Below are 26764 nucleotides of genomic sequence, written 5' to 3' on the forward strand. Positions count from 1 at the left end.
GTTTCCTTTGACATGTAATTTGTCTGAAACTGCTGCACAATGTGATAGCTGATCAGAAGAAATTTGAGTTTAATATAGAATGTGTATTTTTAATATTCATTAAGAGGGAGCTTTCTCCCTTGAATGTGAGAGTACATTTGGGTGGTCTTGGATTATAAACTGTAGTTAGACAAAATACATATGCTTCTTTAACAAGGTTTGTTTTTCCAGAATAAATTATACACATCCAGTTTTCAAACGCTGGCCAAAAAAAATAATTTCTTGAAGTAAACATGATTATACGTCATCTAATCCAGTTTACTTTAAGCAAATTTAATCATGCAAAATGGCCACTTGTCCTGTCACAACTAACAAATCCACATCACCTCATGTACTTTTGCATTTCTCAATATTTCTTAACATTTCTTAAGAGAATATTAACTAGTTGATTAGTTGACTACTATGCTTTAATGACCTTTTAAATGACCTTTGTATTCTGCTTAGAAGCAGTCATGGATTATGGCTCATCTAATTGTCTTCTTTTAAAAGATACATGAAAAAGGTCTTCCCAGAACACACAGATGCACTCCAATGAATAAATAAAAGCCTAAGGCTATGTTAATGGGGCAGATTTATGGTTACATGGTGTCCTTTATACCATTTAGCGAGGTGCAATTTCTCCAAGGACGAACATTAGGAAGGCTTTTACTGTGTTTGATATCCCACACAAAGGCAAGCAGATAATAACCATTTTATGCAGCTTTTTGTGTACACAAACAAATGCCACCTAATTATCATTTGGTTGAAAATAAAGGAGTGTCTCACAGAGGAGGCTGACCAAGAAATTCAAGTAATAAAAGTAATTCTAATTTCCATACCCGTTTTGTCTTTCCACAAATGACGTTGAAACAAGAACCAATATTTGCTTAAAGAGCCAAACTCTTAAAGGGATAGATCACCTAAAAATCGAAAATTCTGTCATCATTTACTCACCCTCAAGTCGTTCCAAACCTGTATGACTTTTTATGTGAAACATAAAAGAGAATATTTTGAAAAATGTCTCAATCTCAGTAGGGTGCAATGTTGTTTGAACCTCGCAGACTTTCAAAATATCTTCTTTTATGTAGAAGAAATAAAATGTCAAAAGATTTTGGAACAACATTAGAATGAGGAAATGATGACAAAGTTTTCATTTTTTGTCTGAATATCCCTTTAAAGGCACAATATGATGTGAATATGATTAAAATATCCAAAAACCACTAGAACAGTGTTATATATTTTGTTGACTTGTGTACTCACATGATCCCAAATGTTTCCAAGAATGTTTAAATCCAGAGAAATAAGCAATTTTATCCAAGACACGGATCATGTCCGTGCGTTGCCTATCAATGACATCATACCTGCGTTACCCTCGATTTCCAGTTTTATTTTGTAGAAACCATGGAAACACCAAAGACGCTTTAATATATTATGTGTTTTATTAGACAGATGAGCAACTGTTTGGATATATTCATCAACAGAAAACTAATCATGTTATATAGCTCAACACAGTAAGTCTTATTGTTTAAATCTCCTTTTCTTGATTTACCGCGACTACCATGTTTTACCATGAATAATATCGATCTAGCTTACTGCAGTGTGCAACAAATGTCTCATAGCAGCCACTGAACGAACGCACAGAGTAGCATTTTAACAACTTTTAACACAGAAATATATCTAGTATGATAAAATAGCGCTGCTTTACTCCACATACATTTGACCGGAAGAAGCGGAAGTGCTCGTCTGCAGCATAATAAATGCTGTGTATCGCGTTTGTCTCTCATTAGCAAATCACTCCAGCGGTCTTGTTCCGCTCCAACAGTTTTCACCCTGCTTCATACTACAGTAATGTTAATAAATCTTTAATACATTAGCTCATCCATGAATATGATTTCTGCCCGTGTCTCGTCGGATTCTTTTCCACCAGCTACGCCTTGTCGAGCTACGCCTTTGTTTTGAATAAGCAACCTCTAGTGGCGAAAAATTGCATATTGTGCCTTATAGTACAGTAGGCACCCTGACTGGAGCACTTAAAGTGCTCCGGTGCATAAATAACTTCTGCCTCATAAAACTGTCCCGTCTAAACAAATTTTCCACAGATTCACAGAGATACAACACAACATAGGGGCCACATTACCAGCCCACATGAGAAGCTTGTAATGAGGTCATTAATCAAAATCAGGCATGTGTGGGAACTTGATTAAACACAACAGTGAAGCCCAAGTAACCTCAAGCTATTTCACTGCTGTCTATTTTGAGCTGATCTTTAAGAATCAAAAGCCCTGACTGAGCAACACCCTCGAGCACACCTACATAAAAATGAGTAGAATGCGCTTAAGTGCACTACCGTATACAGGGTATGGAAGGGCCAGTCGGACAGGTCTATGGCAGTAGTGTTTGTTGACATCATCTTTTCAAACTGATCTAATATCAGTACAGTTCTAACATCTACTGTAATTGTACAGACAGAGTGGAATGAGCCATGAGACTCAGCAGAATGGTTTGCTGTGGTCAGGCCTGTGTGTGCGAGTTACTTGCGATGGCAGAATCAGGGAAGAGTAAACAGAACCAGCAGAGGAATGTTTTGGATCAGGGGGTATTACTCATAGCCAACGGGAAATGGGAGCTGGCAAGTGAGGAGAAGAAATCTCCCAGTTCCCAACTGAGTAATGGTTGTGATCAGAAACAGCAAACCGAGATCTTGCATTAGTGCCGCTGCCAAGCACACAGCTTTATCACTCTGATAGTCGGACCGCTTAAATGTACTTGATTATTGAGGTTAAAAGAAAGTACTATAGCATTCATGTTAATAATTGTCCAATACTGTTTCAGGATGCTGAACAGGTCACGTTATGTTACACAAAACATGTTTTATTATATTATATTATATTACATATATTAAAATTAAGGCTTGTGTGTTCATTTGTGAATGTGTTGATTTTTTTTTTTTGCATAACATTAAAACATCAATATTATCCATTTTTATTATTATTTTAAAAATTTCTTTAGGCTTAAAGGGATAGTTCACCCAAAAGCAAAAATTATCCCATGATTTACTCACCCTCAGGCAATCCTAGGTGTATATGTCTATCTTCTTTCAGACAAACACAATCGGAGTTATATATATAAAAAAAAAAAATATAAATATATAATATATATATATATATATATATATATATACTGGGTCTTCCTAGCTTTATAATGGTAGTGAATGGGGCTCGAGATTTTGAAGCCCAAAAATCCATCCATCCATCCATCCATCATAAAAGGTAATCCTAACAGCTCCAGGGGGTTAATAAAGGCCTTCTGAAGTGAAGCAATGCGTTTTTGTGAGAAAAATATCCATATTTAAAACTTTATAAACAATAATAACTGGCTTCTGAGAATGGCCGTATGCAAGTCTAGTTCCAGTGGAAAAGTGACCTCTGACCCTGAACCTAGGATGGCTTGAGGGTGAAATAAAGATAATTTTCATTTTTGGGTGAACTATCCCTTTAAGGTGGCACAATTTCCATCTTCACCAATTTCATAATATAATTATAATTCATAATTCATAATTATAATAATCTAATCTAAAACATAATTATAAAAATCATAATTTTTAATTATTTTCAATGCCAACAACTGATTTTGAGCTACTTAGTGCTGTGGGTAGGGATGGGTATCGTTAAGGTTTTAACGGTATTACTACTCTTACCGATACTGCTTATCGATCCGGTACTTTAACGGTATTCTTATCGGTACTTTTTGTTATATATATATATATATATATATATATATATATATATATATATATATATATATATATATATATATATATATATATATATATATATATATATATATATATATAGAGCTGAATTAACTTTGCTTTATATTATATAGTGTCTGGCATTTTTGGTGTTTTATATAAGATACAGTAAGAACATGAACAAAGAGACAAACTGACAAATACAATAAAACAAAGACACAAATGAAATAAAGTACTTTCATTTGTTCTTGTGTTCATGTAAGTAATAGGCCTAGCCTATAAAAGAAATCCAAGTAAAGTAACCAAATGTAAAATAACACTGAATGGTTTTCACAGTATAAATTAATATATTAAATCTTATTAAAGCTAACTATATTCAGAAGAAGTGCTGTGAGTGGTTTTCTCTTTGCATTTTGTTGTTTGATTAACACTGATGGCACAATCGTCATGACTGCTGTCACTTTAAGAAAATAGATCTATTAACACACATCAGATTTTCTCCCAGCTGTTCATGTACACTTACGATATAAACGGCATTTAAATAGCTAAACACGCTCCAATCCGGTCATTTTAACACATTTTTGTGTGTATTTGATCGTTTGGACGTGCACCTGAAGCTCAACGTGTAATTTGTTTGTCTATTTGCGATCCGTTTTGAAGTGCGCGCCGCAATTCAGCCTGAGTAACAGCGTCTCTTGCGCGGATTATTGTTCTTCGACGTTTTAAACGTTGATAATAATGATCAAACCTTTACTGCAGTTTAGCAACAGTAAAGACTGCATTTTACAACAAGCACCGATTGTGCCGATTCTGATGTTAAGTTTGAGTTTAGGGAGGAACGAACGCGCGCAGCTGTGAATAGAATAAAGGGGTGGTAGACGAAACGCGGCTAGTTTTTAATAGTTTTACCTCTGATATGTTCTTTATGATCCTTAGAAGCCAAAATCGAAATCAAAAATAAAACTAGCTTAATATCAAAGCACAGGCCTAAAGTGTATGCAGACGTTTAGTTGTTTAGTTCTCTCCTCCATCGTCACCATTAAACAGGCTTTCATGTGAGCGGCTGCGCGCGCTGTAGCTCCTCTGCGTGAGCGCGATCTCTCGTCTTGCGAAAGCAAAAATGCATCATAGACAAATGTCCTAATATTATTGCATATAGAAACAGCTGGCGACTCTGGATAGATTGAATCTGCAAGATAATGTCTATATAGCAATAATAAATGCACGTGTATTTTCTTCATAATTTATCCAGTACCGATAGCAGAACCGTTAACGTCAGAGCTTATCGATACACCGGTCTTTCAAAATTTAGCCCCGGGGTCAATTTAATACCGGGTTTCGGTACCCATCCCTAGCTGTGGGTCTATGCTATTTTATATAATATATATTATACATTACAGATACAGTAGTCAACATTTGAAGTGGATCAAAACCTTTCATCAAAGTTGTCCTTAAACCTTCTTCTTAGGACAACTTTGATGAACTTCAAATGTTAACTACTGCATTATATATTATAGTATTGCACCATGTGACTCATTGCTCTGACAAAATCTAACCCCAGCTACACCCTGTTACTTTGCATGAACTAAATTTATAATGTGCTGAAACACATATTTGCATATTATAATCTCAAAAATGTATTTTTGTTTTACTTAACTTTATTCAAGTGTAAAAACCATGCAATATAGTGTCACAGTATTTGAGCATTCAGCATTCAGAAATGTGAAGACCTCAAAAATAAGCATGTATTTTAAAATGTATTACTTTGATTATGAAGGACACAAGCTGACCACATATGCTAACATACTTAAAAGGTTAGTTCACCCAAAAATGAAAATAATGTCATTAATTACTCACCTTCATGTCATTCTACACCCATAAGACCTTCGTTGATCTTCGGAACACAAATTACGATATTTTTGATGAAATCAGATGGCTCAGTGAGACCTCTATTGACAGCAAGTTAATTTACACTTTCAGTGCCCATAAAGGTACTAAAAACATATTTAAAACAGTTCATGTGACTACAGTGGTTCTACCTTAATATTATAAAGCGATGAGAATACTTTTTGTGTGCCAAAAAAACAAAATAACGACTTTTCCACAATATCTAGTGATGGGCGATTTCAAAACACTGCTTCAGTGCCACTGTAAACACTGAAACATAATTTTCATTTTTGGGTGAACTAACCCTTTAATGTATAACATTGTAATTCTGGCCACTAGCAAATGTGTTGCCGTGAAGGTCTGAAAAATTGAGTTAAAGGGATTCTAAAGTGAATGGTCACCCAAACACATGCCTCTAGTTTTTACATAGCTCTTTCGGGGTTTATCAAAAGCACAAATATTTACATTCCTCCAATAATGTGGATCAGGCACCGCACATGCTCAACTGTCTGATCTCTTGACTCATTTTGAAAATGACAAAAGAGTTCAAAGGCTCAGCAAGAAGGAAAACATTTTTTCATTGTTTTAAGCATCAAAACAGTCAGAAATAATTTCAATTGTTCTGACCCTCAATGCCTGACATCAATGAAACACAGAGTTTATTCAGAGTTTATTCAGTTGATCAAAGTTTTCTCCCATAATTCTTTGCATTTTTTTATATTGATTTTTTTTTAATCACTGAAACTGCTAACCATTGAAAATAAGCCACAGTTAAAAACTAGAAAAAAATATTAGCAACAGATTTATCTGGCAATGGCTGATTGGCCCTCATCTGAAAGAAGAGCTTTGTATACTTCCTTTGGGAAATGACACAGGATGAATATTGTTGGCCTCATGCACTGTGAATAACACTGAGATGACCGAGGTGATTATGGGTCAAATTGAAGTCCTGTTCACGCTAAAGATCTTATGGTTTCTAGCAAGTGTTTTTATTCAGCTGCAATATTCAGGTGCATTAGGCAGCATGCCACTGTCTGCACTCCCACTGGCTGATGCTCCATTGCATCATTCCTTTGCATAAAGCTTTGAAAAATCTTATCTTGGCCAATTATAGTCATTCAAGTGGTCTGACTTGACAACTGAGGTCATAATCTTAATTCAGTTATAATTCAAATCTTTAAACTTCACTATTATTCACTAAACTTCACTATTATTCCTTCACTATTACCACTGTACCAATGTGTCTTCAATTACAACTCTACTATATATTTTGACAGCAGCTATGCACTATGCTATCAATGTGAAATATTCGTGGAGCTATTTCAGCAATCTCAGATTGTGTCTTTAAGCCAGGATATTCAGATGTCTTAGTCACCTGAATTACAGAACACAGTTCCCCATCAATAACAAAGCACATGCAAATACATGAATAGATACAGACTGATCACATCAGTGAACAAATTTGTCACAGGCTGTGCTGGAGGAACAAGAGAAGCATGTGTTCAAAGAGTCACTGTCAGTTTTACAGATAAACAGACACTAAAACTGACCGGTTTGAGGAAACACACAGTGAAATTTGGGCCAGAAAAGCATAACATGAAGTTATGCTTTAACGTGTGAATATTCCAAAAAAAAAAAAAAAAATACAGTCTTCTTCATAATGTTTGTACTTTCACTCCTAAAAACAAATGCCCCAAAAGTGGGTTTTTGCAGTGATGCCATAAAATAACTGCTTTTGGCTATCACCTTTCAGTGAACAGTTCTTAACATAGCCTTTTTTCTAAGCGTGTAAAACATTTTACCACTATAAAAGAACCTTTTGTGCAATGGAAAGGTTTCCAAGCTTTTAAAAATAATGATTCTTCATGGCATCTATCATTCCATGAAGAAACTTTAACATCCATGGAACCTTTCCATAGCACAAAAGGTTCTTTAGTTATTAAAACAAAGACAAATATGGTTCTTTTAAGAACTGTTCAGTGAAAGGTTCTTTAGGGAACCAAAAATGGTTATTTTATGGCATCCCTGGGAAACACCCTTTTGGAACCATTATTTTTAAGAGCATGATGTTAAAGGTTCTTCATGGAACCATATGCCAACAGAGAACCTTTGCCAGGAAGTGTATGCCAGGAAAGAGACTGGCAATAGGAAACAAGTGCTCAGCATAAATGAATACACCCCCTTTGAAAAGTAACATTTTAAACAATATCTCAATGAACACAAAAACAATTTCCAAAATGTTGACAAGACTAAGTTTAATATAACATCTGTTTGACTTATAACATGAAAGTAATGTTAATAATATAACTTAGATTACAGATTTTTCAGTTTTACTCAAATTAGGGTGATGCAAAAATGAGTACACCCCACAACAAAAACTACTACATCTAGTACTTTGTATGGCCTCCATGATTTTTAATGACAAGTCTTCTAGGCATGGAATGTTGGCAACATTTTGCAACATCTATCTTTTTCCATTCTTCAAGAATGACCTCTTTTAGAGACTGGATGCTGGATGGAGAGTGATGCTCAAAGTGTCTCTTCAGAATTCCCCATAGGTGTTCGATTGGGTTCACATCAGGAGCCAATTAATCATTTTCACCCCGTTCTTCTTCAGAAATCCAACAGTGGCTTTAGATGTGTGTTTAGGATCATTGTCATGTTGGAAAAGTGCACGACGACCAAGGGCATGGAGTGATGGTAGCATCTTCTCTTTCAGTACAGAGCAGTACATCTGTGAAATCATGATGCCATCAATGAAATGCAGCTCCCCGACACCAGCAGCACTCATGCAGCCCCACATAAGGACACGGCCACCACCATGTTTCACTGTAGGCACCATGCATTTTTCTTTGTATTCCTCACCTTTGCGACACCATACAGTTTTGAAGCCATCAGTTCCAAAAACATTTATCTTGGTCTTAACACTCCAGAGTATAGAGTCCCAGTAGTCTTCATCTTTTGCCAGGGCTGCATAGGCCCTGGCAAACTCTAGGCAGGCTTTTTTGTGCCTGGCCTTTAGGAGAGGCTTCTTCGTGGACGGCACCCATGCATGCCATTCCTCTGCAGTGTACGCTGTATTGTGTCATGGGAAATAGTCACCCCAGTTTGGCTCTGTACTTCTTTAGATCACTGCAGTGAACTTGCATACTGATTTTCTTCAGCCCTTCTCATCAGAAGACGCTCCTGTCGAGGTGTTAACTTCCGTGGACGACCTGGACATCTCTGTGAGATGGTTGCAGTTCCATCTTTTTTAATTTTTTGTACCATTTTTGCTACAGTATTCTGACTGATAAGTAAAGCTTTGCTGATCTTCTTGTAGCCTTCACCTTTCTGGTGTAAAGAAATTATTTTCTTTCTCAGGTCTTGTGACATTTCTCTTCCATGTGGTGCCATTGCTGACAGCATGAAATGGGAAGGGGTTTTAACACCCTTTTATAGTAAACTGTCTGCTGGACACCTGTGTAATGAATAATTAGACTCACCTGTGCTTGAATTCTTGTTCAATTAGACATTTGTAGTCTAAAATTTTGCTTTGCTCCAGAGACTTTCAGTGGGGTGTACTCATTTTTGCATCACCCTAATTTGAGTAAAACTGAAAATTTTGTTCTCCAAGTTCATGTTATAAGTTAAACAGATGTTATATAAAACTTAGTCTTGTCAACATTTTGGAAATTGTTTTTGTGTTCATTGAGCTATTGTTTAAAATGTTAAATGTCAAAAGGGGGTGTACTCATTTACGCTGAGCACTGTATATATTATATATATATATATATATATATAAATCCTCTTTTAAGTAGTGCTGTTATGGCCTTGCCTGTGATTTTCTCACTTGCATTTACCTCTAAGGCATGTGAGAATATTTGAGCACAAGTCATTCAGTAGCCCTGAGTTGAGTTTGCCGAGTAAACACTAGTCAGCCAGTCACCTCAACAGAAACTATGCAGCAGACAGACACACAGAAACACCAGCTCATGACTCATTGCCGTTTTCTATTTCTACACAAGCTTAGAAGAAAATGTAGTACAAATCTAATTCCACAATCTCCAACTAAGATACTAAAATATCCGTTTCAATCATTATGGCTTTTATTGCAGTTCAAACAAATTATGAGCTGTTCTGTCAGTAAGCAAACATCAGCCATGAATGTGCGCATACTGTATATTATTAACTAGAGCCTTTTCTTTACACCTTCTGTCTATGACGCACACAAGCATACAGTATATCCACTCTCAAAACTGAAAAATATTTGGTATCATGTTTTTGCCAGTCCCCTTAACCTGCTTTCAGAAGCCGGTAGCACTAGTGAAGCCACATAAGAGACTAATTCAGATGAGAGAAACAGGAGAGGCAAGGTGAGAGGAGCCGAACGTGAGCTGGCAGGAGCACAGTGACAATGATCTCATTTCACAGCTGAAAGCCCATCTCTCAAAACCAACTCCTTAAGGAAACCAGGCCTGCTCTTCATAGGGTTTAATCAGCTTTTTATGCAGATGAAGTGAGATTTCACATGAGTAATCAAAACAAAAATACTGTTAAAACTGTGGCCTAGTGGTTAGCACCCTGATTAACTAGCACCCTGGTTGATTTATGCCTGAAGTGCTCATTCTTTTTGGTTCTCTTCACCTATCAAGCATTTTTTTTGTTCTTTCTGTACTGCTTTTACCAATATAATGTTTTTCTGAGAAGTCTCATGCTCACTAAGGCTGCATTTATTTGATCAAAAAAATACAGTAAAAACTGTAATATTGAAAAATGACTCCATGATCCTTCAGAAATCATTCTAATATGCTGGGTTGGTGCTCAAGAAACATTTAGCCTATTGTGTTGAAAACATTTGTGCTGCTTAATACTTTTGTGGGAACCATGATTTTTTTTTTTTTTTTTTCATGATTTTTTAATTTATTTTTATAATAGATGGTTCAAAAGAGCAATTATTCAAAAAATTATTTTTGTAACATTATAAATGTCTTATAAACTGTCACTTGTGATCAATTCAATACATCCTCGCTGAATAAAGGTATTAATTTATTTAAAAAGAAAAGAAAAGAAAAGAAAAAAAAGAAAGGAAAAATAAAATCTTACTGACCCTACACTTTTTAAACAGTAGTGTACAAACCCGATTCCAAAAAGTTGGGACACTGTAAAAATTGTGAATAAAAACAGAATGCAATGATGTGTAAGTGTTTCAAATTTCAATATTTTATTCAGAATACAACATAGATGATATATCAAATGTTTAAACTGAGAAAATGTATCATTTTAAGGGAAAAATAAGTTGATTTAAAATTTCATGACATCAACTCATCTCAAAAAAGTTGGGACAAGGCCAAGTTTACCACTGTGTGGCATCCCCTCTTCTTTTTATAACAGTCTGCAAACGTCTGGGGACTGAGGAGACAAGTTGCTCAAGTTTAGGAATAGGAATGTTGTCCCATTCTTGTCTAATACAGGCTTCTAGTTGCTCAACTGTCTTAGGTCTTCTTTGTCGTATCTTCCTCTTTATGATGCGCCAAATATTTTCTATGGGCGAAAGATCTGGACCCAAGCTGGCCATTTCAGTACCCGGATCCTTCTTCTACGCAGCCATGATTTACTAATTCATGCAGTATGTGGTCTGGCATTGTCATGTTGGAAAATGCAAGGTCTTCCCTGAAAGAGACGACGTCTGGATGGGAGCATAATGTTGTTCTAGAACATGGATATACCTTTCAGCATTGATGGTGCCTTTCCAGATGTGTAAGCTGCCCATGCCACACGCACGCATGCAACCTCATACCATCAGAGATACATTCCTGAGCCCATGTTGTGATTTCCATTACAGTAGCATTCCTGTATGTGATGCAGTGCCGTCTAAGGGCCCGAAGATCACGGGCATCCATTATGGTTTTCCGGCCTTGACCCTTACGCACAGAGATTTTTCCAGATTCTCTGAATCTTTGGATGATATTATGCACTGTAGATGATGATAACTTCAAACTCTTTGCAATTTTTCTCCGAGAAACTCCTTTCTGATATTGCTCCACTATTTTTCGCTGCAGCATTGGGGAATTGGTGATCCTCTGCCCATCTTGACTTCTGAGAGACACTGCCACTCTGAGAGGCTCTTTTTATACCCAATCATGTTGCCAATTGACCTAATAAGATGCAAATTGGTCCTCCAGCTGTTCCTTATATGTACATTTAACTTTTCTGGCCTCTTATTGCTACCTGTCCCAACTTTTTTGGAATGTGTAGCTCTCATGAAATCCAAAATGAGCCAATATTTGGCATAACATTTCAAAATGTCTCACTTTAAACATTTGATATGTTATCTATATTCTATTGTGAATAAAATATAAGTTTATGAGATTTGTAATTGTTATTACATTTATAGGAATGTTATTGCATTCCTATTTTATTCACAATTTGTACAGTGTCCCAACTTTTTTGGAATCGGGTTTGTATGTGGACAGGGCCGCTGTAATTTAGGTGAAAGTTAGGATGATTCCAAGGGCCCTGATCAAAGAGGGGGCCTGATTGGAAACATCCCTCCCAGAACATGATCACGATTTCAGCCAAGGCGCCCCTGTTTTTGGATGGGTTGTAGGTGATGTAGCACTAGAATTCAACAAAATTACCTTCATGATCTCAAGAAAGTGACTTAAATTAACATTTAACAGGGTTAAAGTCAATAGAAACAACCCTTTAAAGAGTCACCACAAGAAAAAATATGTTAATCAACATATGGTCCACATCACATAGAAAAGGTCAATAGAGACTTTTCAATTAAGGGTTCATTTCAGTCTAATTGATGTTTTCATTCATACTTTTCAACTTGTTCAGTAAACAAACCATATAAATCTTAACTTGAACACATCAGTGGATTTTATCTTTTATATCTAAGCTAGTGTGAGTGAAGTTCTGAATTAGATGTTTTTAATAATCTCAGTTAAGAGCAGTTCAGAACCAGCAATAAAACAGCATCAAAGAGGCCAGCTGATATTAAGGAAAATTCATTGCCATGTTAGTGTATAAAAATAACCCCCCTAAATGAAAGGGGACTTATAGGGACCAGCGATTTCAGCCATCCTGCTAGACTTTTTTTATGTTTGGATGAGGGCTGCTGACTCTTTCAGAAAGAGTTTGGATTCCTCAGCAATCCTGTTGCGGTGTGACATAGAAGCTTTGAATAGGGGGGATGTTACTCAGCATGTACCGCCCCTCTGCAGCTCTTAATGCAAAACATATGCTGCCATACTGACCTACTATTCAGTATCTGGCAGAGAAAGAAAGAGGACAAGAGATAGTGAAAAAAAGTGAACAAAGCTACCATGCAGCGCAACCTGTAAACCTGCTTCTGAAATATGGAGACCAAAGCACACTGGACCCAGATACACCAAACACTGCAGAGGAAAGATTTTCATCTTGCTTTTGTGGCCTCATGTGTTCAGCTTGATCATGGGCAATATGGACAAAAATGTCCTCTAATTAAAACTTTATGAATAGTTTTTTCTAAATACAGTAGATCAGGCATGTAGGTAACTGAATGATATATTACATAATCAACCTAAATTGCTCTTGCACAGCTGTTATACATCATAAAATTTGGTACTGTTGTGTAACAGACATTAACTGCTGGTTCAGTTTTCAGAAATCATTCCATATCCTTTGAGCTCATGACCAAAATGAGTTAGCTCATAAAAGGATACTCTGACGTAAAACTGCAGTCAAAACAAAAACAGCTCAAAACTCCACCTATTAAATACACAGAGAGTTCTCTAGTATAGATGCTCAGGCATCATATGAGACATCAGAAATGGGTGGAGAATTTACAGGCAGGTTAATATAATAATAATGCTTGTACACACTAATCACCTAATAATACTGGTTTAAACATAGTTTATAGAACCACTGGATGGACCACTTATAAGTATCTGTAATATTGTGACCGCATGAACACAGCCAACAAGTACGCTTATTCTTTGCACGAAAATACTTTATGAAGACCGAATTATAATATCGCAATACATAATAAATACCAGAGGCAGCATGGATCATCTACAGAAAGGGTTTGTCCCATATGTGCAAAGCCCAAGGGAAAACTAGTTCTGCCGGCTATATGGCTTGCAGAGAATGTCTCTGTGTTGTGCTGAAGAGACAGCTGAACTGGATTTACTTGTTTTTCACGTGATCTGTACCTGTTCTTTACCAGCTGACAGGCCGAAAAGGACACTGAATGTGAGACAAGCAGGGTCTGTGAAAGCATCCTGCCATGGGATCTGGGATCATACAAAGCCAAAGCCATCAGGTGTAACAGATGCCTAATATTGCTTGAGGTTCTATGAAAAACGGTGTCGCTTTCCACCAAAACAAGAGGAATTGTGGACACACGCATAAGCACACACACTTATTCAAAGCAGAACCCAACCCATCCTTGTGGGCACAAGTACGGAAGTGAGTTTCACATGCGACAGCATCTACCTGCATCTCACTGTGTGCTGTAACCATGGACACTAATGTGTGCAACTTGCAGTTTTTCACTATTATGTAAGACTAAACCAGGTTGACATGAAAGAGTATGTTAATAACGAGTGAAATACAATAACTACATTGTGTGTACCTGGCACACTGATCTGGGAAAGTGGAAACATAATAGTGATCAATCGATCCAAGCCTGTCCAAAGCCTCAATAAACACAGTGCCCAAAAAAAAAGAAAAAAAAGAAAAGAAACTGGGTTGTAACCGGGAACAGTATCAATACAACCTGTTCAGTAGGGCTGGGACAGAGAGTTTGTTTCTGTCTAAGTGAACAAGAGATGTATGGCAAACAATAGCTAAACATGACACCCAGCTGAGGGTGTTTGTCCAGTAGACCAGCCACTATACATTCATGATATGGTAATAATAACATGGACATAGAATAATAAAGTCATCTTAAAATGTGCATAAGGTGCATGTACATTCACAAATCCCTGATAAACTTAAATGTCTGTAATTCATCTAGAATGAAAATAAAAAAACATGTTAAGTAGAAGTACTTATTTTGATCACACTGAAAAGCTTTTTCTGAATTTTAAGAATTTACATTATAGTAAGTTATTATAAGTACCTTATAAGATTCAGTTCATGGTCACAGGTATGACACTATAGTAAGAAGTTGAAAACAATAACACCACACAGCTGCTGTAACCTTACTGCATGTCGATAAGGCTGCTGGAAACAGTTTACAAAACAGGAGGAGTATCCCTTGTGTTTATTTACGCGACTGTGATGAGAAATACATTTTCACTCACCATTGTTATTCGTATATTACAGCGCAGCCGATCTTCTGTTATAATCCGTTTTGTAACTGTTTATTAAAATAAAATAAACCTCTTAAAAATTCTCGGTGTGATGTCACGGTCTGTTTTGGCCTCTCGTGCGGTTTAATGCCCCCTCAGGACCAGTGTTGTCGCTCCATAATAGTGTACACCGCACCGGTAAACTCGAGCGCACTGACTGTGCTGCAGTGAGCGCCTGCTCTACAGTAAAGTTGAACTTTGTGGCTGCTGCTTGACGGAATCAAAGTGGCAAACAACCCATAAATGGAGAATTTCGTGCGTTGCCTTTGGCCAATAGGAGCGCCGCTCAGCGCGTCATTCCAAAGGGAATCCCACCAGATGATTTCGGGTGTATTAAAGCGTGTGCTATATGCGCAGTGTGGCTGCGTAAAATAAATTACCGGTACTACATCACTATAATGAACCATTAGGTAGAATATAGAAATATTATTGAAGCGAATTTTATTGTTGTATGCATGTATTAAAAGATGCATATGTTATCTCTATTTTTTCTTATTCTATTAAGAAAAAAAGCTTACAATAAGATACTTTTTCTAATTCAAACCCAGGTTTTTCATGCAAGGTCATTTTTATATCATATTTATATAAATATATTATTATTATTCATATTATATTTCTATAAAATTATATTCTATGTCAGTTCATCATTACATGTTAATGTTCATATTAAAATTTGACAAAAATCTTTCCCCAGCCAAAACCTTGTAATCTCATATTTTAGCAGCTTGTATTTCAAGGGGAACCTTTTTTGAAGAACCTTTGACAATATTTTGATAGAAACTTGTGACAGATCAAATTCATGAAAGGCAGTCAAACCTGAGCTAACAAACTAAAAGGCTTAACAAAATAATTCACTCTAACCATTCTTTTCTCTCTCTCTCTCTCTCTCTCTCTCTCTCTCTCTCTCTCTCTCTCTCTCTCTCTCTCTCTCTCTCTCTCTCTCTCTCTCTCTCTCTCTCTCTCTCTCAGTTTTTCAATTCAATTCAATTCAAGTGTGCTTTATTGGCATTACAAAAACTATACATTTGTATTGCCAAAGCAATTGCAGCTAGGCTACTTACAAATAGTGCATATATGTACTAACAGAAAAAAAGAATAAGAATAGTAATAATAATATATAAAAGTATCTCTCTCTCTCTCTCTCTCAATTCAATTTTCAATTTTCAATTCAATTCAATTGGGCTTTATTGGCATGACTGTGTTATGATACAATGTTGCCAAAGCAATAAACATGTAATAGGTTATACAGATTGATAATTAAATAAAATAAAAGGAAGAAGATAAAAAAGAAATATATATACATGCATGGCTATATTGCATATGTTATCATATAATTTAACAAGTGGTAAAAAAAAAAAAACAAAAAAAAAAACATGGTAAATAAATACAGAGAGCAGTAATGAGATTGAAAAGAAAAAGAAAAAAAAAATGAAAGGAGAGGGTTTATTCTTTGTCCCTCATAATATGACAGGAGGACACATACTCTGCTGCCAGGTGGACACACTTCTCTTTCTCTCCTAAAATATAACAAAGTTTCTCAATGTGGCTTGCTTGTTGGAATTCAGGTAGAATTTGACCAATTTGGGTGAAATATGTTTCTCTAATATTATTATATTTGCTGCACTGTGTAAGGAAATGTAGTTCATCTTCCACGACTCCATCGGAGCAGTTTGAACAGAGTCTGAGTTCTTTGGCTCTCCAGCTCTGTTTGTGTCGGCCCGTCTCTATATACAGGCTGTGGTCGCTCAGACGATACTTCGCCAGGAGCTTTCTCTGACGATATTCTTTAATTTTTATTAAGTAAGGTGCCAATTGATACTCTGTCTTTATTTTGTGAAAGTATTTTAATTTGTTTATTTGTGCTGCTTTGATCTGCCAATCATGGGTGTATTTTTCCTGGGTTCTTTGACCTATTTCTTTAATTTTTGAGAGTTTGAATTGAATTTTTGAATTTAGTTGGTGTGTTTCTACTAAATAGTGCAAGGGGTCATTCTCTGGGTGTCCTGCCCTGTATGAAAGAGCACAGTGATGGTAGGCATCTGCCTGTGAGTCTGACAGATGAAACCAGAACTTCGCTGCTCTCTTCTGGATTTCAGATAAGAGAGGGAATCTGCCCAGTTCTGCCCTGCAACCCAGACTAGGGGCATTTCTGTGGAGACCCAGGATATTTTTGCAGAATTCGAGGTGGAAAATTTCAATAGGATTTTTGTCCCACGATTCATAGTTTAATTTAAATTTGGGGCCCCAGATTTCACAGCCATACAAAAGAATGGGCTTGATGATGGCATCAAAAATTTTCATCCACAGTTTTATGGGTGGGTTGAATTTGAACAATGATTTTCTTATATTGTAATAAGCCCTGCGTGCCTTATCGGTCAGAACTTTCATTGCCATTTCAAATTGTCCAGAAGCTGAGATTGTGAGACCCAAATAATTATAATATGTGACATGATTGAGAAGTGTTCCCCCGATTGTAAAATTATATTTTTTGTCAGTAAGGCGAGGTTTTTTTTGGAAGATCATGATTTTGGATTTGTCCATGTTAATTGGTAAGGCCCAGTCGCTACTGTACTTTCTCTCTTTCTCATTTTTGATGTTACAAAACATGTAAATTTCAAATAAATGCTAATGCATCATGATTCTCACTCACACTGATAATAATAAGAGATGTTTCTTGAGCACCAAATCAGCATATCAGAATGATTTCTGAAGGATCATGTGACACTTGCTTAGTTGGGGACACTTGACATTTTATAATCAACAGTGCTTTGATCTGCCTGCATTGACACTATTCTTTAAGAGCTTCTGTGCAGCCAAAATTATGTACCAGTTACCAATGTTTCAGCTTTGACACAATCTGCATTGTAAAAAGCGCTATATAAATAAAGGTGACTTGACTTGACTTGACTGAAGACTGGAGTAATGATGCTGAAAACAGAAACTTTAAATTTGTAATAATATTTCACAAAATATTACAGTTCTCATTTATGATCATATAAATGCAGGGTCATGAGCATGAGGTTTAAGGTTTAAAAAGCATAAAAAAAATCTTACAGACCATTACAAGCCATTTACAATTGAAATTTTATTCTTTGACAATTGACTATTACAAGCCACTTACAACTGGATTATAACATTTTATAATTCTATTTGAGTAAGTGCATTCTGAGTAAAGCAGAAATTTATTACCCGTAACTCTATCCTTCCACCCTTTATATCCACGGCGGGAGGTGGAGCTGGACCAGGTCAAGCTCAAACCATGACGTCCAGAGAGGGGGAGCTGGAGCATGATTTGGCTCTGCAGTGAGACTCATTGAGACTGTGCGTGCAGGATTCCGATCATTCCAGCAGGTGGCGCTAAGAGTCCAATAATACACTCAAGCTGAACTATGCATCATATGAAAACTATCTATTAATATGCATGCTGTTTTCGACATCGCAACGCAATTACGACTCATTTAGGGCCTTTGATATAAACAACTGTAAAGTGCATTCGAATATACATTTCTGTATACATTTCTCTAAATTCCATCTCAAGGTTCACATTTTGACTCAAAAAAAAAAAAAAAATGTTTGGTACTATATATATATATATATATATATATATATATATATATATATATATATTAATGGACAACATGAATATTCATATTTAAAAGCAGACCACAGGGCTCGCCATAGGCATAGCTCAACTCCTCCTGTTTTTTGTGGTCCAGAGCTGAAGCACGCTGCACCTCCCCATTTCGCCTTTAATAAACATGGCTGAACTGAAAACCAACGCTGAATTAGAGGACTGAGCCCGTCTGCAGCACCAGCACAGGACTCACACACACTCAAACTGTTGAATCAAGCGAGAAGACTGAACATGACATGAATGTTTAGAGTGGGGAAACCAAAGCAGCAAAAGTTTGAGTTTGACAGCCGCAAACGAAGAGACCTGAGCGGGACAGACCAGATCCAGCTGAGATACTACTGCATACATACCAGAGACTAAAAACTACTTTTGAATTTATGGAAATTATGCATTTAAATGCATCGTCTACTGAAGAAACCCTGGATTTGAAGGTCTGAAGTAACCAAAAACAATTTGGCTTATATTTTAACAGTTTTAAGACGCTTTTATATGGATTTACAGTTCGCATTTTTGTCAAATCGTCCCGTTTAAATGATGTTCTCCAATAAACAAACGAAGCCTACTTTTAAGTCTTATCTTCCTCCACTTCAGGTGAGTGAGACACTAGCATGCTAACGACTAGCAGCTAAAGACAAGAGTAAACAGTCTCATTTATTAAACTGTTGTGTTAAGAAAACTGTGTCACCCCATGTGTTTGACATCTGGACGACTGGTAACCTCATACTGTAGTGCAGTCTTCACTTGGTTTGATAGTTATATATATATTCTGTAACTTGGGTGTCAGCTGTTCACAGTGGTTACTTTGTTGTTCACTTAATATCTAAAAGGACCACGGCACTACCATTTTTTTGTACGTGACATGTAGTGAAAAATGGGAGAAGATGCCTTCTTTAAGAACAATGTGGATTTACTTTTAAATTGTATCTTATTTAAATATAAATTAAATAGCGTGTGCTGGGCGATGCATCTGTCAATGTGTTTGTAAGGAAAACAAACGAGAAGCGATTAGCAAAGTGTCTGAAATGTACATCTATGTCATGGAATTATTGAATAATAACCCCATGAATTACAATAAAGTATATGATTATTATTTACAATATAATAATAACAATAGCATGTTACGGAGAGACATCTTAGCACAAGGGTGTAAAAGTAAGTTTTTACTCCACAAATCTAAAAACATTAATCTGTCCACAAATTCCCCATTAACAAATAGACACAAAACCTTTTATATTCAACATAATGCAATGTCACAAATCACTCTTTTCCAGAGACACAAAATTATATCAATTAATCAATTTGACTGCAAGACGTTACAAATGTTGATATTCAGATGAAATGACAACTCCTTAAAAGTGTTGATATTTCATCTATGGTCTAGAGAAAAATGTAAGAGTAAAGACCTAGTCAACACTTTGTCTTGTATACTTGAAAATGGTTAGGTGATTTTAATAAGTGTTTTTAATGTTTCGCAGACTGATTCAAATAAAAGTCCTCAACTGCCCATCAAGAAACTAGAAGCAAAACTTCTACCAGGTGAGTGATTTTAAAAACTATTTACTTTGGAAAACCGTAGGTGCTGGTGCATCAGTCCTCTTCACAAACAACTTCACAGGGTTGGGGAGGTGTGGCTTAGTAGTTAAAGATTTGGTCTGGTAATTGAATGTAGTTTCAAGCCCCTGTGTCCTATTTGACAAAGCTGGTTTCAGTGGCTACCCAGGTAAGTTTGAGTTTGAGCAAATTCTGGCTTTTCTGGTAGTCTGCATTCTTCGCCGTGATTTCTGGCTAACCTTCTCCGGAGCAGGTTTTATTCTGGGTTAGAGATCGCAAACCAGAACTGGGCCCCATGAAGACAGTTTAGGTGGATAGCCAGGTATGTTTCAGTTTAGTTTGTGGCAACCCTGGGTTTCAGGCACTATGAAAGTGGCTCAACTTTTAGCGATGTTCATCATTATAGTAACTTATGATTCATGGCTAACCTGCTCCAGGGCAGGTTATGTTCAAAGTAAAAGATTTCAAACTGAAATGGGACCAATCAGCTGTGAGCAAAATTAGACATTTCTGATATAATAAAGTCACTCCCCCAGTTTCTCTTGCTCCAAATTAAAGGTCACTACACAGTAAAATAAGTTTAAATTTGATTATTATGATTATATTTTATATGATTTATATATTATTATATATTTTTTATACCCTTAATCCATAACACAAGCAATTTTAGTTTAACAATTATTATTAAGCATTTAGTTTAAATGAATATAAATATATACAGAAAATAATATAAATGCCATTTAGAATCAATTTGTAAAGCTTCAAAAATCACTACATGTGAGCTTACATGTTTGAGTCTCTGTATACCTATATTTCGAGGCCTGCGATTGGCTGTTCTCTACTGATGTCACGCTTTAATGTGCACAGGATCAAAGCCTGAGTTGACAGTGAAAGTTGATGATCAGCTTTGTGGTACCAACAAAACTTAGGTTGGTCTGAATTTTTTTTTTTTTTTTTTTTTTTTTTTTTTTTTAAATCAACTCAAAAACTAATCCTGTAACCCTGAGTTTGTTCAACTATCATCATGGCATGGGCTCTTGGACTTAATCTGTTGTGAGCAAATTAATCTATATCTGATGCAATTTAAACTAAAGTCTCTCCCCCTGTATTTTGTACTCCAAATTAGTTCACAGTGAAAGCATTTTAGAGACGAATTTGCCTGGATTTTGTTGCTAATTGTTTATATATGAATTATATATATTATATTCTTAATGTATTAAACATAAGCAGTTATATTTTGAATTTAATTTATTATAAATGCAAGTTTTAAAATATATAAAGCCTTTAAAATGTTAAGCTCTTCTGTAAATTATTAATTAAATAAATGAAGTTGATTCACTTGCATTAAAATAGTAAGATATTTAGTTGCAGACTTAACACATTTAGGTGCACGGTTAACCACACACTCTTTACAGAGAATGCTTAATAGCGAGAGATTGTGAACCTGCTGAACCTGATCTAAATTCAGAGTTAGTTCAACTGTTTTGTAACAGGCCATTGAAGTAACTGGTTCATGAAATAGGATTGATCTTGGGTTGTTGAGTTACTTTAAACAGAAAGTGTCTTCTTAATGAAAACAAACAATTTAGTGGTTTTGCTTTTTTTTGCTGTTCAAACAGCCGCATATTTTGGTACATTATGAACTAATAGATGCCTGCCTCTTCGTTTCCATAGCAATCGGTTGTCTTTGCCCTTTTTTCTATTTTTACCATTGAATCACCAATCAGCTTCAGCTATTGTGTGGTGAACATGTTCAGCGCTTCTGGCAGGAGAAAAGTGTGTGTGACAGAGAGAAAAATGAAACAGAAATGATGTCTCAGTCGTCTTGAGTGATCAGTTGAACATGATATTCACAGAGGTCGTTCCTGTATACGGAACAGTATCTTATCCAACCCGTTTCCTGCACTTGTGCAGCCTCTGAATTTTTAATGCGTGGCTTTGCATAAAGAGCCTGTGATCTGACCCGGTTTGTTGTGTTTGGGTTTTGATGCCATCTGAAGAGTTTTCAGAGGGTCTATGATGCAGCACTTCCCTCTAGAAGGCTTTTTTTTTTATGCCACACTTCCTGATTTGTGAACTGTAAATAGAGCAAGTATGTGAGGTTAAGCTGATAATGATTTTTTTAAAAAAGCGGTAGTTCACCCAAAAAATGAAAATCATTTACTCGTCCACATAAACCCGTTTGTGTTTTCTTCTTCTGCTAAAATGAAAAGAGAATATTTGAAGAAATGTACTAGTCGCTGGTCTACAGTCTGGAGCTACAAAATCACCATAAATGTGTTATAAAATGATTCTCTAAATTTCACATCTTCTAAATCTCTATGGTAGCTTACATCATTGTTTACTGATAATCTTTTCTACTAGTGTTAAAGACCCCCTGTTGTGAAAATCAATTTTTTAATGTTGTTTATATATCTGTGGTGTTTTTAATATGCTTTAAGACAAACCATGTGCAAATTCATCAAAGACAGTCTCAAACACTGTTTGAAGCCGCCCGTTTCCTACCGCCACAATCTTGTAACCAAACTTGTCAATGTGCGGGCGGGGCTCTTTCTGTTATTATTATTTTACTGCAGCTAATGTTTTCTAGCTCTGTGGGCATTTTAACACATTGTGCACAGGAAGAAACGCGTACATATAGCAATATAACGAGTGAATTATGTATGATATGATGAACTTGTATGCCTTTCTCCACTGACTTTCTATGATGTTCAAAGCATGATTTTTAGAAGGCAGATGTCTGACTCTGAGATGGCGAATGGAAACATGGTTTGTGTAACATTAGCAACACATTATTAGCTGTTTAACGCAGTCAAGCCAAAGGCTAATCAAATCAATTACCGTTAATGTGTCTGACGTTGTAGAGAGCAATACATAAAATGCATTACCGTTCTGATACATTGACTTGCAGACAACTCTGTATAATTTGCTCTTTCTCTTCCTCTTCTTCTTCTGAATCAGTTTCTGGTTCAAACATGGCTGAATTAAACCAATATTACCACTTACCACTGTGTAGCGTTTACTAAAGTTGAGCAAGTGGACCAGGTAGTCTGAGCTGGTGTGATTGAGCAGAGGCTTAGACTAATTTGCATGTTCATAACTCTGTGTATACTAAATGAAGCAAGGGTGTAGAGAAATTGTAAGGCATGAAGAAATTATTTTCATAGGAAAAATTGCACAAAAATATCATCTTGAATATCAAAGATGAGTTTTAAGGAATACAATTATTGACTGTGTTGTGCCAAATTCTGACCACTGCCAGATTATTACCCCCTAGTATAATCCAAGTTTAGGATTAGGTGTGGGGGTGTGGTTAGGACTAGGGGTGGGGTTAGAATTAAGCAATCGGGTACTGACTTCAACGAGGGGGGTAATAATTTGGCAGGCAGTCGAAATTCAGCACAACAACAACAAGGGAACTTTAATTTGATAATCACTGTGACCAGATCTGTGAACTGTATCAGTCCAATCGTGACTGAATCATTCACCAGTTTTGTGAACTGGATCAATTGATTCATTTAAAAACTATTTATATACATGCAAAAAAGCTTACATTTAATCTCTTTCTCATGAAAAGCCATTGTCAGGAATATAGCATATGAATCATATTGAGCTTTCTTATGATTCTTTTCTAGTGCTTTTGTGTCTTTGAAGCTTTAAAATTCTTCATTCTTTGTCATTGCATGGAAAAGAGCGAGCAGTACATAGTGTCTTCCGTGGAAGAAAGCAAGTCATATGGGTTTTGAATAACATGATGATGCTGGAATTAATTTCGGATGAACTACCCTTTTAAATCGAATCTTGTGCAGAATGCAGATTTTGTGGCAACAATGAGGAAATGTATAAAGCAGCAGCCTCGCTCATGTACCCTGCCTACTTTAACACATTAAAAATGTGGTTAAGTGTTTGCTAAATCAATAGATCAGTATCTTGACCACCACGTATTTTAGGAGACTGTTTGATTCTATCTGATCTGTTATTAAACCTGTTCATGTATGTCTTATATTTACCTTTGCCAAGCACACTTTGTATAGGGTGCGTCCCCTTCTACCTTTTAATCCTAATGTCCTGGTTCTTCTGAATAAAGGCTTCATGTTCTGACAGGTAGTTTTATCCTCGCAGTCTAATAGCTGTAAAGCATTGCCTATTATTCTGTGTTACCTTTCAAACTTATGCAATGGCAGATCCGATTTTTCCAAGCCATTGACAACACGTGTGTCAGCTCCAGCTTTGTGATGGCAGAGATCTTAATACAACCAGACAGTTTCTCTGTTCCTAGAAGTGTTGGGAAATAAACAGAAAGGCTGTAGTGCTGTGGCGTCTGGGGAAGTACTCTGCGTTTAGGCGTTCACTCCTTATAATTAAGCCGCACATCATGGACCTTCCCTGTTTCCAAAATAGACGTGCTATGCATTTTTTAGTTCCTCATCTGAAATTAAAACAAAAACTCCCTTGTCACTGTTTTTAGTGGACTGTGGTGATAGCAGGGTGGCACACGGTGTGGTAAAATCGGTAAAAATGTATGCAGAGGCTTGAATACTCTAGTGCACACCAGAATATCAAGGGATAGGTTCCTTTACCACGCTTCTTATTGCCTGTTAGAATTTGGCTGTTTTTTGTTTTTACCAGGACAAGTTGATCAATTACACAATCATTCAAAAGTTAGGGTTCAGTGAAGATGATTTTTTTTTAATAATTTTTTGTTAAATTTTTGTTAAAGGTGCCCTAGAATCACAAATTGAATTTACCTCGGCATAGTTGAATAACAAGAGTTCAGTACATGGAAAAGACATACGTTGAGTTTCAAACTCCATTGCTTCCTCCTTCTTATATAAATCTCATTTGTTTAAAAGACCTCCGGAAAACAGGCGAATCTCAACATAACACCGACTGTTACGTAACAATCGGGGTCATTAATATGTACGTCCCCAATATTTGCATATGCCAGCCCATGTTCAAGGCATTAGACAAGGGCAGTCAGTATTAACGTCTGGATGTGCACAGCAGAATCATCAGACTAGGTAAGCAAGCAAGAACAATAGCGAAAAATGGCAGATGGAGCGATAATAACTGACATGATCCATGATTACATGATATTTGTAAATTGTCTTTCTAAATGTTTCGTTAGCATGTTGCTAATGTACTGTTAAATGTGGTTAAAGTTACCATCGTTTATTATTGTATTCACGGAGACAAGAGCCGTCGCTATTTTCATTTTTAAACACAGTCTGTATAATTCATAAACACAACTTCATTCTTTGTAAATCTCTCCAACAGTGTAGCATTAGCCCGTTAACCACAAAGCATATAGCCTCAAACTCATTCAGAATCAAATGTAAAACATCCAAATAAATACTATACTCACAGGAATCGATGTATGCATGCAGCATGAATGACGATCATCTTGTAAAGATCCATCTGAGGGTTATATTAGCTGTGTGAACTTTGTTTATGCACTGTATAACTGCGCTTATAGTCGAGAGTTCGGGAGGGCAGGGAGCAAGAGATTTAAAGTGGCCGCGCAGCCTGAATCTGTGCATAGTTAATGATGCCCCAAAATAGGCAGTTTAAAAAAAATGAATTAAAAAAAAATCTATGGGGTATTTTGAGCTGAAACTTCACAGACACATTCAGGGGACACCTTAGACTTATATTACATCTTTTGAAAAGACGTTCTGTGGCACCTTTTAATTACTTTTATTCAGCAAGGACACATTAAATTAAGCATAAGTGGCAGACATTTAAAGTTACAAAAGGTTTCTATTTCAAATAAATGCTGTTCTTTTGAGCTTTCTAAAATGTATTATGGTTTCCACAAAAATATTAAGCAGCACAACTGTTTTCAACATTGATTATAAGAACAAAAGTTTATTGAGCAAAGTCAACTTTACCCAAAAAAGGGGGAAAAAAATACATTTTAAACTATATTACAATAGAAAACAGTTATTTTAAATTAAGAGCATAATGGACTGTTAAGAGCATAAGAGACTTTCCTGAAGCCCCAAACTTTTGAACAATTGTGTATGTGTGTTGTAGATTAATCTATGATAAGTGAAAACTTATATAACTTTTTCAGTGCATATGAATTGCGAAGCTGGTCTTTTTGAAGTAGCTAACAGATATCTTTAAAACCTTCTGGTTCTTAAGCTTTTGAGACTACAATATCATTGTGCAATTTATAAAGTTAGTTTTTATTTATATTTCACTCACTCTTATTTGTTTTCCTGTTCTTGAATTATTTTTTATTATATTGCTGATGATGATGATAATAAATTGCAGATATTAAAAGGTTAGTTCACCCAAAAATGAAAATTCTGTCATTAATTACTCACCCTCATGTCGTTCCACACCCGTAAGACCTTCGTTCATCTTCCAAACACAAATTAAGATATTTTTGATCAAATCCGATGACTCAGTGAGACCTGCATTACCAGTAAGACAATTAACACTTTCAATGTCCAGAAAGGTACTAAAGATTTCAAAACACTGCTTCATGAAGCTTCGAAAGTTTACGAATCTTTTGTTGCGAATCAGTGGTTCGGAGCATGAATCAAACTGCCAAAGTCACGTGAACCATTGAAATTTCAAAAACACTTTTGA

General features: G+C 36.1%; 2 protein-coding genes across 8 annotated transcripts in view; one reads left to right on the forward strand and one right to left on the reverse strand.

The window, feature by feature from the left end:
* The window catches only part of myo1ea (myosin IEa), a 59941-nt gene extending 44731 nt beyond the window's left edge, over positions 1-15210 (reverse strand). For all 6 annotated transcript variants that reach the window (XM_048184335.1, XM_048184333.1, XM_048184331.1 and 3 more), the window contains exon 1: positions 14932-15210. In XM_048184335.1, coding sequence (XP_048040292.1) covers positions 14932-14934 — 3 coding nt within the window. In that variant the 5' untranslated portion in view covers positions 14935-15210. The remainder of the gene's footprint in view (positions 1-14931) is intronic.
* Positions 15211-18677: 3467 nt separating this feature from the next.
* The window catches only part of mtmr10 (myotubularin related protein 10), a 36124-nt gene continuing 28037 nt past the window's right edge, over positions 18678-26764 (forward strand). Inside the window, exons 1-2 of one of the 2 annotated variants that reach the window (XM_048184338.1) lie at positions 18678-19204; positions 20089-20149. In XM_048184338.1, the coding sequence (XP_048040295.1) occupies positions 19145-19204; positions 20089-20149 (121 nt within the window). In that variant the 5' untranslated portion in view covers positions 18678-19144. The remainder of the gene's footprint in view (positions 19205-20088; positions 20150-26764) is intronic. The other variant, XM_048184339.1, reaches the window with a different exon arrangement.

This window comes from Megalobrama amblycephala, linkage group LG3 (genome assembly GCF_018812025.1).
Source record: "Megalobrama amblycephala isolate DHTTF-2021 linkage group LG3, ASM1881202v1, whole genome shotgun sequence".
Lineage (NCBI taxonomy): Eukaryota > Metazoa > Chordata > Actinopteri > Cypriniformes > Xenocyprididae > Megalobrama > Megalobrama amblycephala.